Consider the following 14,206-nt stretch of genomic DNA (forward strand, 5'->3'; position numbering starts at 1 on the left):
TGAACCAAAGCTGCTCGATTCACATTGACTGCAGATGGAACATTATACCGCAGGACATTCGATGGACCATTGGCAGTATGCTTAGGTCCAGGAGACACCGACTACGTCCTACGTGAGGTGCACGAGGGGACTTGTGGAAATCACTTCGGTACCGAGTCATTAGTCCGAAAAATAATCAGGGTAGGGTATTATTGGATCGATATGGACAAAGATGCGAAGGAGTTTGTTCGAAAATGTGACAAATGTCAAAGGTTTGAACCAATGATCCATCAGCCCGGAGAGCAGTCTCACTCAGTCGTATCCCCATGGCCATTCATGAAATGGGGAATGGATATCGTCGGTCCTCTGCCATTGGCCCCAGGTAAAGCTAAGTTCATTTTATTTATGACTGACTATTTCTCTAAATGGGTTGAAGCACAAGCATTCGTGAAAGTAGGAGAAAAAGAGGTTATAGACTTTATTTGGGATCATATTGTATGTCGATTCGGCATACCCGCCGAAATAGTGTGTGACAATGGGAAACAGTTTGTCGGCAGCAAAGTGACGAAATTCCTCGAAGACCACAAAATAAAAAGGATATTATCAACACCGTATCACCCCAGTGGGAACGGACATGCCGAATCAACGAACAAAACTATCATTCAAAACCTAAAGAAAAGGTTGAACGACGCTAAGGGAAAATGGAGAGAAATCTTACCCGAAGTTCTTTGGGCATATCGAACAACATCAAAATCTAGTACGGGCGCAACCCCGTTCTCCTTAGTATATGGCTCCGAAGCCTTGATTCCAGTCAAAGTCAGATCCCGTACCCAGTTCTTGAGATCGGGAACTCTGCCGGGTATCCAGGGAACTGCTGCATCAAAAAAAGGGGGATATCGGTGAGAAAAGAAATGAAAAGGCAAAATAGTAGGAGATAACAGCAGAATTACACTTACGCTTCATGTTCCACTTCTCGGGAAAAGGCATCTTTTCAGTCAGAATCAGGTCTGAAGTCCTTACTCAGACGAACCTGCCTATCCAGCCTCGATCCTTGCCCTCGTCTATGCTCGAGAACAGAGCCTTGGTAGCTAGACGTTGAAGTTTTATTAACCCTTCTCGAAAAAGGCGAGGACGGTACAATCGGATGAGATGATCGAGGGTGAAAGGCATCCCCTCGATTTTGTTCACGAAGTATCGGATCAAAATAACGATCCGCCAAAAAGAAGGATTAATCTGGCCTAGGGTTATTAGGTATTTACGACAAAAATCTATGATAACAGGGTCGAGGGGACCTAACGTGAAAAGGTAAGTGTACATACTTAAAAACCCTTTTACGTGAGTAGTAATGTCCTCTTCGGGAGATGTACTACCACATCTTTATTCCCTCAGTTACAATCTTTTTTTATCTGCTCGATATACCCCGGTTATCGAACAAATATATCTCGATATGGGCTCACATCGGCCGGGAACCTGCGAACCTTTATTGAGTTTGAAATTGGAGGTAAGAACACACGCCGCCGGAACACACTCCTCAGGCCGTGGATCCACCGGTGTTTTGTCGGCGGCGGATTGGGAAGAAGAAGCTTTTTCTTTTTGGGGGACTGTTTTTGATGTCTTCATCATTTTTGGATTTAAAGAAGGTGATAAAGATTTGATGATTTTTAAGAAGAATTTTGCAGAAAAGAATCATAGATCTACGAATGAACTCAAAAGGGACGAAAAGGAACTTATAAAATTTGGAAGATTGAAGACGTAAAAGTGATAAATTGTGAAAGGAAGGGCTATTTATAGATTGAAGTAATGGCGGTTCAATATCAGTGGTGACCGACTACTTTCTGACATGCATTAAATGCCTTGGGAAGCTAAACCGACGGAAAGTTATCACGTACGTCATGATCAGGCTCGATGCAAACGTCAGCTTATATCTGATCGAGCCGTTGTGAAATCATGTAGTTTCTCGCTACATCCTTCCTGAGAAACGAGGGGACTATCTATATACGGTAAAAACCGGTTAGTACTTTGTACGAACTGGTTTAAATGGTAATACACTGGATCGTAAAAGCGTCTTCATAGTATCAGGTTGAGGTCCGAAATCAGGTCACCAAGCTTCGAGCCCGAAGAACCGATCAATGTCGAGCTCGATGTTATTATCAAACTCGATGTTATTATCAAGCTCGAATCCAAGTCAAACTATGATGCAAAGTAAAGTTATCGAGCTTATGATTCAGAGACCGACCAACACTGACCCCGAATCAATATAGGGATCCGAGTCAGAATCGAGCTCGAGTCAAGATCGAGAGCTCGAGTCAAGACCGAAAACTCGAGTCGATATCGAGCTCATAGACAAGAGCCGTTGCAATCCCACTAGAGGAGAGAATCCCGGCAGAAATTATGGAAAAATTAATTTATCATGGGTCTCCCACTATGTATTTTTAATTATATCTAAAAGTAGGATTCTCCACTATAAAGAGGATGGCTACATTTCTGTAGAGGACAGTTCTTTGCTTACATCGTAATTCAAGCATCATATTCTCCTATATTCAAGAGTTTCTTTTAAACTTCATAAATTGATTCATCTTGCTTAGTCCTAAAAAATCATCTTCTTTCCAACGCTGTTTATTTTGCATTCTTTGCAATCCATATTTGATATTTCTATTTATCCTTACGATTTGTATTAAGCTATATTACATATCCTTAGAACTACGTACAAATTCAACTCTATCCGTTTTTCGGGTAAACAATTATGTGAAGATATTTTGCATGCTTCTTCATCTTGTTAGGTGTAGAAATTTTGTGCAATGTCTTAAAAGATGTTATATAATATATTGAGTGTGTTAAAATTAGTTTTCTCCGACTCTGGTAGCATAAAAATGTTACATCAAGTTGCTCATAGTTATTTTAAAAAATATACGATAGCTAACTATGGTGAAATATTAATAATTGTAATTAAATAAATTGATATTTGTCATTATTGGCCCGGTACAAATAATTTTTTACCTTATTGTACATATCAAGTCCTTTGCAAATAACTGTAGTGTGTGTCGTATGGAATATGCAATTGTATAATAAGATGACTCTCTTTTACATCTTTTTGAATTTGTCAAGTTGAGCTTTCAAATATTTTTAACTTCTTATACAATTTGAGCTTTACAGCTCATGATATACACCTAATACTATAATAGCCTCGTTCATTCTCCGCAGAAGCAGAAGCCTTTTTAAATTTTCCTCTTGGCAATTTCTCTATAAGTAAAGAAAGTACTGAAACATACAGATATTGATTTATTCTAATGTAAAGAAAGACCATTGTATTATCTTATACATTTATACGTGAAAAAGAGTAACAGTTTACATATGGTGCTCCAAACAACCCCAAAAAGAAAGGGATATATGAACTAGAGGAGATGATAAATTGTATGGTATAATACACCAGGGACCAGAGTCACCAGACTGAGAAAACTCACATTAATACAGATTCATAGCCTTCCTCCTCTCTTTGATTCCGACGTTGATAAATTACAGCAGCACCAACAAGTAGAGCAATTCCAAACACTGCCAAGACTCCAACAGCATTGTGCAATATTACAATCTCACCTGTCTGCAGTACCGAGGAAAAAACAAGTTGAGTAATTCTGATGAAATCGGACAGAATACCACAACGATAGTAAGGGGATGGAGTGACGCAACAACAGATGGAAGTGTCAGTATCGTTAGCTCGAAAATCTATGAGCATATCGAATATCTCCACTTACCATAGAGACTTTATATTTCTTGGTTGAAAATAATCTTGTTTAGACATAAGTAGGAAATTCACTATAGATCGACAAATATTTTAAAGGCGTCAAGATCTTACTCCATCTGCAGAATGCAGGAAAGAGTTAGGCGTTGGTGATGGTTCAGCAACTAAGAGATAGAACAACCCCATCACTCCTGTATGCCTTTGAGCACTGCTATAATTTGATATTAAAGTTACAGTTTCCCCCTCCGAAATCTTGATGGAGCCAGGACGAGGATAACAGGAGGACATCCCAACGATGTAACCAGCTTCATTTCCTGGTTCTTTTCCTTCCCCGTAGATTGGAAGAGATGAGCATATGACGCGTCCATCCTAGACCAATTCAGCAGACAAATAAATAAAGAAAATCTTAAAAACACCACTCTGTTTACTGGAAAGTACTGAAAAATCACAGGGACATCTTCAATAGGGTGCTCCATAAAATCAGTATAACTAAACCTGCTTTGTAACAGCGGTCATTTAAGAAATAATCAGTTATTAAGATGCACAATAATGTATTCAAAGTAGGGTGGATGCATGGTTGGACTCATATCAACTGTAATGCTGCTTTTCACTCGATGGCAATGGCCTCATACACTTACACAAGTTATCTAAGTTCCCACTACGGTTGACAAGTACTAACCTTACACCTATCCGCTCTAAAAATTCAAGCAATTAAATTTCAAAAGAAACCACTACCATTCACTTCCTATATAGTCATGCAGTTCATCAAGGGGCCACTCATATTCATTTACAACGGACAAGAAAACACAATCATTAATTGTCTCGAAGGGCAGGAGGATCCATTCACTATAATAACAGACATAAAGCTTTTTGCAGCTAATTGAAGATGATACTGAACAATGATACACTGACAGTCTGGGATATAACAGTTTGAATTAACAAAATAAGTCTCTGAAGTATGACAAACACGACAAATGCAAACACATTTTATTTTATCCAAGGTTAAAAGCATGAGATTAGATGGATTCAATCAATCTGGTCTTGCAAGTGGTGGCATATATAACATGTGTCAAGAGCAGTCCAAATGAGCCAAGTATCATTAAAAGAAAAAGCTTTTTGCACGAAATCTTTGTTTTGATCAGTGAGTCAATTGTCCGAAAATCTATTAGAAGCATATGGAATAATCCAGATTATAGGGAGAACATGACCCCGGAAATAAAATATATTAGCTCAGAGTACCTCTCCATGGAGTGCTGAACCAGTCCCTCCTGTATGTTGGTGGGCAACTCCATAGATGACATCTCCACCACTAGGAAAAGTTACAGATATCTTTTTTGTATGAGTGCAATCGGCATTTGCCTCAGCTGCAGAACATGACTCCACTAAATATTCAATCTGAAATCAAGAAATTGCCTGAATTATTCACTAGATATATTAGGTAGCAAAGAGCTAAAATGATTTGATTTGAATTATCAATAATTCATGTGATAATCCTGCGTACAGGATGATGCACATATTATATAACGACAGTCAATTTCTTGAATTGGTAAATTTTCCATTTTGAAAAGGGATAGATCCAAGTAAAAGTTGGTCAAATGAACACCGGGAGTGCTCTCTACAAGATAAAAACTTTGCTGAAGAAGCATATCATTAGGTCTTAAGGAATTGTATAATACTAAGATTTAAGACAAGATTTGTAATTATTCTAGATATGAAGAAACTGATGTTTTAAAGTTGATCTCTATCTATCTAAGAGGTCTTTAAGGCGGTGGTACCACAAATATATACATATAAAGAAAATAACACATCACATGAAATTGCTCGCACCTTGCAGTGATGTCTTGACACGGTCGGTGTTGATTTGTCCGGCTTTTTCCATGTATCAGTGACATCAAGTATATAAATTTTGACAGGCACAATGGAGGGATCCCAATCAATATACTTCACCGTGTACTTCAGGTACAGGCTTCTCCTTGCACCTTGGAACCCTTCTTTCACTCTGCATCTTGTTTCATCGTAACAACATCTCAAGCCTCCAACATAATCTGGCTCTATATTTCGGTCATACTCGTCCTTGGTAACGTTATAAAGATCACACCTGCACTCAGTGCATCCCAATCTATCTTCAGCACCTCGTGTATCAATTGCATGTACATTGAGCAACCATCTCTCCTCGTATCCTGGAGGTACTTCGGCTGGATTGCCGACCTCTATACCATAAGGATCTGGAACATACGTGATCGTCTTTCGGGTCTCTGACCCAAGGCCAAAATATTGAGTAAGACCCCCATCACATATCCCCGAGTTTCTCTTAACAATAAAATCTGATTGGTGGAACCCCAGATTGCCATGGTACTTTGCCACTTCCACGCCTTTTTGTCGATAATATCTAACAACAACCCAGTGATGAAGATATGTTTCATGAAGGGGTACAGAATTCCCTGCCTCATCAACTACTTCAGCATCAAAATTTTTGATAGCAATATGGCCTTTTGGGAAGTCAATGTTGTAGTAAAACTTGTTAGAGACCGATCCAGGTTCCAGCACAATCTTTGGTGATAGAAAGACAGCTGATTTCACACCGTTTTCTTCCGTTGATCGAGATTGTGAACTTGGATCAACCGTCATTAACAGTAAGAGTGCCAGTGAAAGCAACTGGTAATTTAAACATCTTGACATCTTTTTCTCTTTCCCACTTCACTTGATACTAGTATATATATCTGTTGACAAACCGTCAACCAATTAACAACCCATAAATTTATGTCTCGAAAGTTTTTGTGAGTTAGAAAAAAGAGTCTAATAACCTATGGTAGTTTCTATATTGTAGAAATGCATACATTATCTATTGTGGCTGATAAAAGGAATTAGATAAAAGGTCATGATACTCCTATATGGGGACATAAAAGGCAAATGCTTGCATCTTTGTATAAATAATAACATAGGTTAGCAATTTAGAAAAAGGTTAAAGTTAATTATGCTGGTATTATTTCTTATTGATTGTTTGGTGTGTTGTATTAATTCTGGGATTGATAATTTTACTGCTTTATCTGAGATAACTTATCCTGGGATTATTTTTAATCCTGGGATAATTTACCAAACAAGGGAATGGCGATAATAAATTTTTATCCCAAGATCATTTTTGCTTATCCATTATACCAAACGATAGTGTAAAGGAATTGTGCATAAAACTTAAATTTATTGAAAATTAACCTAACTAACATGTAATAACTGATTAAACTCTTTAATCTTTACACATAACTTTAGATTAAGTATACTGATTATAGCGATGATATTTCTTGACTGACAAAATAGAAGGAAAATAAAAGGAAAGGAACAGATGGAGGTAACTTTTTCAGTATGATATCCATATTTACTTACCTATACATATTTCCTTATCAATGCATATTTCCTTATCTATAGAACTAATGATTGGATGCGGGGCTCATAAAAGAATCCAAACACCTAAATTAGAAGCCCGATGCAAATGGTCCGGTACGCAGTCTTACCATATATTTTCGCAAGAGTCTATTTACACGGTTCGAACCATGACATATAACAACTACTTTACCAATTAGCCAAAACTTCCCTTTACCTAGATTAGAACACCACCGAAATTAAGAAGAAGAAAAAGCAGACAAGACTTACCCGATATGGCTTTTGGGCCAAATATTCACACCCTTTCACTCGACTAATCGAGAGACATGTACAGAGTAGGATTTAGGAACTCGAAATTTGGAATTCTAATAACAAGGGGCTTTATAGGAGAAGCAGGAGTTCTAAAATACAGACGGATGACAATTGTATGAAGCGTACATTGATAGGTATCAAGATAGATGTTCCCATAGTAGGAACTAGGAAGCCACGTGTCATTTCTGCTGAGGACACTGCTTACGACTGCGCCTGAAAGATCTATGTTTTCTGGTTTTCTCCAAAAAAAAGAAAAAAAAAAAGAAAAAAGAAGAAGGATCGGCGTAAGTTTGGATTTTAGGGAAATGGTCAAATGATTATGGACGATATTTTGGGATGAGTTCATACTCTCATGACAGTGACCTACTCATACGCGGTGTAAATAAAAATTGATTAAAATTATAAAAATAATATATATGAACACGTTGAGTTTAAATCCTACGTTTATCTTTAGACATACTCCCAAGTCTCAACGGCAAAGGAAACGGGTAAGCCCCACATCTAGAAGCCGTGGTTTTACTCTTTCCGTTCCGATTTATGGTAAGGTATTTGATTGATAATAAAATTTAAGTAAAAAATAAATAAAAATATTTGAAACTTGTATCTAAAAAAACTATAGAAATTTCTATAGATATAAATTATCGATAACTTAAATAAAATATATAAAGTTAAAGTTATTTTTAAATTTTTATGTGAGCACCAAATTCAGATAAGTTTTACTTCCTCCGTTATGAAAAGATTGTCCTAATTTCGGTGGCACAAATTTTAATAAAAAAAGGAAAGACTTTTGAAATATGTAGTCTTAAATAAGTCATAACATTTGTATGTCTATAAAACTTTTAAAAGTTATGGTTTTAAACATATCATAATATTTGTGTAACTATAAATATTTCATATCAAAAAAATATTAAAAGGTATAATCTTTTCTGAAACCGAATAATAAGAAAATAGCGTCGAATCTTTTTGATACACAATAGTTAAAACATATTTGACTTGCGTCGTGGGTCGCATGGGAATGATAATATATAAAAGCAGACATCATGAGAAAAATTTACATATAATTGACGGTCAAGATTTCGCCAATCCAGTATCAGTGACGAAAATGACTCTTTAACATAGCCGGAGGAGGTTAAAAGAGTAATTCTCGGTCCCCTAAAATCAATGTAGTCGAGCCGATTGTAAAAATATTAATTATCCTTTTCCTCACCTAATCAAGTCATATTTGTAACAAATAATACTTATAATTGGCTGATAATGTAAAAATAAGGCCTTTAATACATTTGTGTCGAGCGTTTTCAGCAGTTTCAAAATAAAAAAGAATAATACTATTAAATAAGAGGAAGCAAATAATTTTAAAATTTTACTTTGGCAAATGGTTAAAGACAGCACGGCATGACTAAAGACAATTACATTACATTGGCTTGTAATTGCATTTCACATCTGTGAAGTGTAAACTATGTTTACTATGATGTCCCAACTCCAAAGTCATTCTCAATTACCTCACCACTAGGTAGGGGTGTCAATGTTTCGGTTCGGCCAATTATTTTATAAAATTTATAACCTACTAATTTTTCAGTTATTTTATTATGTATAATCAAAATTAAAATTTTTAAAATCGTCTCAATCATATCGGTTATCTCTCCGGTATCGGTACAGTTCGGTTAATTTTCGGTTTTTTTTTAAATGTCATGTAAAAGACACTAGTAGAAGTAGAATGCAATAACATACGCACTTTTATACGAATTCGTAAAACTCTCTAGATATTTTTATTGTTTAAATGGTGATGAATTAAGAAAATACGAAAGATGATCAGAGTATAGATCCATCAACTATTCTACAGTAACGTAAAAGAAACTAAGCAAAGACAAAAAAATATATAAATTAAATCACACGAATAAAAAGATATTAACCAAGTTGGAACTCAAGAATAAAGTCTATGGAAGATTCAATACTCAAAAAGATAAATCCAAATCATACGAAAGGAAACATACTTAATACATTGCAGTTTGCAACTCATAATCGCTAGAATACCTTGTGTCTTGCTAGTGAATATGCTGGAAATAATTTAGTTTCCATATGAGTAGCATAATAGATTTGGGAATTAAGATTTTGAGTTTAATTACTCGTTGGCTTGTAACCATTTTTACAATTCCAAGGCCCACGAAAAAATTTAATATTTTATTATTTTTAAACTTAATATATAAATATATTTTCTACATGTAAATTTATTTGGTGCAGTTCGGTATTTTTTCGATTTATTTTTACAAAATAAAAAATCTACCATAATTATCGGTACGGTTATAGATTTATATAAAAACCTACGATTTTACTGAAAGAAACCTGAAAATCGGTTCGGTACGGTTCGGTCGATTTAGTCGGTTTTTAAATATCCATTGACACCCCTACCGCTAGGTGCCAATGCTTGCCCATTTTTCAATTTATTTTCCTTGTTTTTTTTCTTTTTGACAAAGAAATGAGAAATAGAAGAGCCACAACAAGTACGACATATTATCAAACGGTGAGTCTCACTCAGGATTTAAATACTGAATATCATTTCTCCTTTTTATAGATTCAAATTTTTGTCTCTATTTTTAACAGAAATATATTTCCACAATGAGATTCAACGAACTTACCAAGATTACTGGTTATAAGGTTACCATGATTTGACAATTTAATGATTTTACTAATGTATTTTAGTAGTAATAAACTGAAAGGAGATTTATTATTCACTACTAGAAAAATGGCAAAATCCGTCCACAGAATTCCAACCGAAATCGGTCGGAAAATAAGTAAATTGGTCGCAAAAATCAAACAAAGTATTTCTGACAACAGAAACAGTGGTCCCACAATAAATATATACAAATTCCGACCGATATCGGTCGAAAATTAGTCAATATTTGACCAAGACCTGATCATACTTCATATTATCTAATAAAATAATTTTTAATTAAAAATTTTCAAATATACTGACCGAAAATCGGTCGGTATATTTGAAATTATATTTCCCGCCCAAGACAATTGATTTTTTAATATAACAAAAATTATATATATATTTAATTTAAAAATAGAAATAATTTTTAATTAAATGTTTCCGACCGAATTCGGTCGGTTTTAATTTTAAATATTTTAAAATATTAATTTAATGAAGAAACCGACCGCATTCGGTCAGTTTTAGTCAATTTATTATATAGCTTTTAAATAAATAATATTTAATACATACTTAATAAATAAACCGACCTCATTCGGTCAGTTTTATATATATATATATATATATATATATATATATGTGTGTGTGTGTGTGTGTGTGTGTATGTGTTTTTTAAAATTACTTTTATATGAACACTATATCCTATTTGTGTATGTATATATACATATATGTACATAATATTTAATTAATTTAACATCCTAAATTGTACATAAGCTATATTAACATATTATAAGATGTAGCATATATATACTTAAGTTCTAGCAGCAACAACATATGAATATAACATATGTTAATATAGCATTCAAGATTATGTGTGTGTGCGTGTATATATATATATATATATACACACACACATATATATATATATTGAATATTACAATTTAGGATGTTAAATCAATTAAATATTATGTACATATATGTATATATACATACACAGATAGGATATAATGTCCATATAAAAGTAATTTAAACACACACACACACACACACACACACACACATACACACACACACACACACACACACACACACACACACATATATATATATATTGAATATTACAATTTAGGATGTTAAATCAATTAAATATTATGCACATATATGTATATATACATAGTTCATACACAGATAAGATATAATGTCCATATAAAAGTAATTTTATATATATATATACACACACACACACACACACACATATATATATATATATATATATATATATATATATCAATCAAGTATTAAATATTATTTATATAAAAGCGGTCGGTTTAGTCATTAAATTAATATTTTAAAATTTTAAAATTGAAATACCGACCGAATTCGGTCGGTATTTATGAGGTCAAACGGTCAAATATTTTTTAAACATTAAAGTGTGTGTGTGTGTGTGTGTGTGTGTGTGTCTATATATATATATATATATATATATATATATATATATATATATATCAATTAATTATTAAATATTATTTATGTCACGACCCAAATTCTCCCTCCGTGAATCGTCGTGACGACACCTAACACTTGCGGAAATAAAATGAAAATCATGAAAATTTAACAACTAACAGTAACAGATATTTTAATAAGCAATGGAGGTGCCGCTCGGCATATACAATAATCAACTCTCAAAATATACATGACACTCCCAAGACCCGGAACACCGTAAGTCACAAGCTTCTACGAAGTTCTAACTGTTCTATACATCAATGTCTATAGAAATAAGAAAAGAATCAACATAGGGGGATAGAGGGGGACTCCGAGGATCTGCGAGCGCGGGCAAATGTACCTTGAAGTTCTCCGAAAATAGCAGCGACTGCAACTAAGGACGAGGCTGGTAAAATGAACCTAGATCTGCACACAAAAAATATGTGCAGGAAAGGGCATGAGTACACCATAGCGGTACCCAATAAGTGCCAAGCCTAACCTCGGTCGAGTAGTGACGAGGTCAGGTCAAGGCCCTACTGGTATATAGTAAATAAGCAGGAGAGTATAACAATATAATAAGAGGCTGAAATTTAAACAAAGAGAACATAGCAAAGTAGCAACGCAGAGCACAAGGATAAATAGCAGGGGATCTCCCGAGATACCGCCTCGTAGTCCCAAAATAAAAGTATAAGGAGATCTCCCGAGATACCGCCTCGTAGTCTCAAAAGTAAATATGTAGGAAGAACTCCCGAGGAACCGCCTCGTAGTCTCAAAAGTAAATGTGCAGGGAGAACTCCCGAGGAACTGCCTCGTAGTCTCAAAAGTAAATGTGCAGGGAGATCTCCCGAGGAACCGCCTCGCAGTCTCAAAAGTAAATATACAGGGAGGGATCTCCCAGGATACCGTCCCGTAGTCCCAAAGTAAATACGCAGCTCAAACAAATGAATATAACAGTTACAGGAAAAAACCTATAATTTAGACTAAGTACAAGTCAAGAAAGAAGCGGAATTTACTAAACATGCTGCAAAGAGTTTAAATAGGCAATTAGGACACGTAGACATGCTATTCTAGGCTAACAGGATAACTACACATGCTAGTATACTCAGATAAGATGAAAACAGGCTATTACTTGGTAAAGAAAATCAGGTTTTTCACAAATAGCCCGTGTACGCACTCGTCACCTCGCGTACACGGCGCTCACATATCATAACAACACCAAATCCTAAGGAGATTTCCCCCACACAAGGTTAGGCAAGACACTTACCTCGAACCAAGCTCAATCAATCGGTAATAATGCCTTTTCCATGATTATCCAGCTCTGAATGACCCAAATCTAGCCAAAATCAATTACATACCATAAATATAACAATAAGAAATTAATCTAATTAATGAAATCAAAGCTAAAGCAAAAAATTAAAAAATCGTCCCAAAAGTCTCCTCAGGCCTACGTCTCGGATTCGGGTAAAAGTCACAAAATATGAACACCCATTCACTCTTGAGTTCACTCATACCAAAATTACTCAAATCTGATACCAAAATCTCGATTAAAATCCCAAAATTCGGCCTAAGAACTTTTCTCAACTTTTTCCCAAATTTTCAACCCTAAATCCGATATTAAATGGAGAAGACAACTATAAATTAATGAAATACAACCAAAAACGAGTTAGGAATCATTACCCCAAAGCTTCCTCTGAAAATCCCTTGAAATATCGCCAAAACCCGAGCTCTCAAGTCCAAAAATAAAGAATGAAATCAACCCTCCCACTTAGCCCCTTTTCTGCCACAGATCTCGCTTCTGCGTGCCTTCAACCGTATCTGTGGTACCGCACATGCGGAAATACCATCACAGGTGCGAAAATCACTTAAGGGGGACTGGGTCCGCATTTGCGAACAAGGGCCGCATCTGCGGGCCCGCACCTGCGCTCCTCTTCCGCTTCTGCGGATCTATCGTCACACCTGCAGCCCCAGCTTGACAGGGCCTAAACCGCTTCTGCGGCCCAAAGTGCGCAGGTGCAATTACACCAGGTGCAGCAGCTTCAGCAATTGCATAAGTCCCAAACTCAATCCGTTAAGCATTCGAAACACATCCGAGGCTCCTGGGACCTCAACCAAACATACCAACCAGTCCTAAAATACCATACGGACTTAGTCGAGCCCTCAATCTACATCAAACAACGCTAACATAACTTATTATCCTCCGATTCAAACTTAAAGAACTTGAAACTTCCAAATTCGATAACCGATACCAAAACCAACCAAACCACGTCCGATTGACTCCAAATTTTGCACACATGTCATATTCAATCCTACGGACCTACTTCAACTTCCGAAATTGGGATCCGACCCCGATATCAAAATTTCTACTACCGGTCAAAATCTCCAAAACTTCGACTTTCGCCATTTCAAGCCTAAATGAGCTACAGACCTCCAAAACACAATCCAGACACGTCCCTAAGTCCAAAATCACCTAACGGAGCTAACGAAACCGACGGAACTGCATTCTGAAGTCGTCTTTACACAGTTCTGACTGCGGTCCAAATCTTAAGGCTTAAGCTTCTGTTTAGGGAGTAAGTGTCCCAAAACACTCAAAAACCAAAACGAAACCTCCCGGCAAGTCACAATAGCAGAAATAGATATGGGAGAAGCAGTTAATAGGAGATCGGGGCTATAACTCT

The 14,206-nt window shown here is 35.8% G+C and overlaps 1 protein-coding gene across 1 annotated transcript; it reads right to left on the reverse strand.

Annotated features, from left to right (window-relative positions):
• Nucleotides 1-3,235: 3,235 nt before the first annotated feature.
• Nucleotides 3,236-7,713, reverse strand: LOC104104364 (uncharacterized). Its single transcript, XM_009612428.4, has 5 exons — nt 7,361-7,713; nt 5,543-6,435; nt 4,955-5,110; nt 3,830-4,084; nt 3,236-3,574 (listed from the first exon to the last, which is right to left on the reverse strand). The coding sequence occupies exons 2-5, from the start codon at nt 6,392-6,394 to the stop codon at nt 3,437-3,439; spliced, it is 1,401 nt and encodes a 466-aa protein (XP_009610723.1). The 5' UTR covers nt 6,395-6,435; nt 7,361-7,713; the 3' UTR covers nt 3,236-3,436.
• Nucleotides 7,714-14,206: the final 6,493 nt, after the last annotated feature.

This window comes from Nicotiana tomentosiformis, chromosome 12 (assembly GCF_000390325.3).
Source record: "Nicotiana tomentosiformis chromosome 12, ASM39032v3, whole genome shotgun sequence".
Taxonomy (NCBI): Eukaryota; Viridiplantae; Streptophyta; class Magnoliopsida; order Solanales; family Solanaceae; genus Nicotiana; species Nicotiana tomentosiformis.

Coding starts and splice junctions, on each gene's coding strand:
- LOC104104364 (XM_009612428.4), bottom strand. CDS start 6,394: ATGTCAAGATGTTTAAATTACCAGTTGCTTTCACTGGCACTCTTACTG. Junction 4,085..4,954: donor GTTCAGCACTCCATGGAGAG/GTACTCTGAGCT, acceptor GAATTGGTCTAG/GATGGACGCGTCATATGCTC. Junction 3,575..3,829: donor TCCTGCATTCTGCAGATGGA/GTAAGATCTTGA, acceptor TCGGTACTGCAG/ACAGGTGAGATTGTAATATT.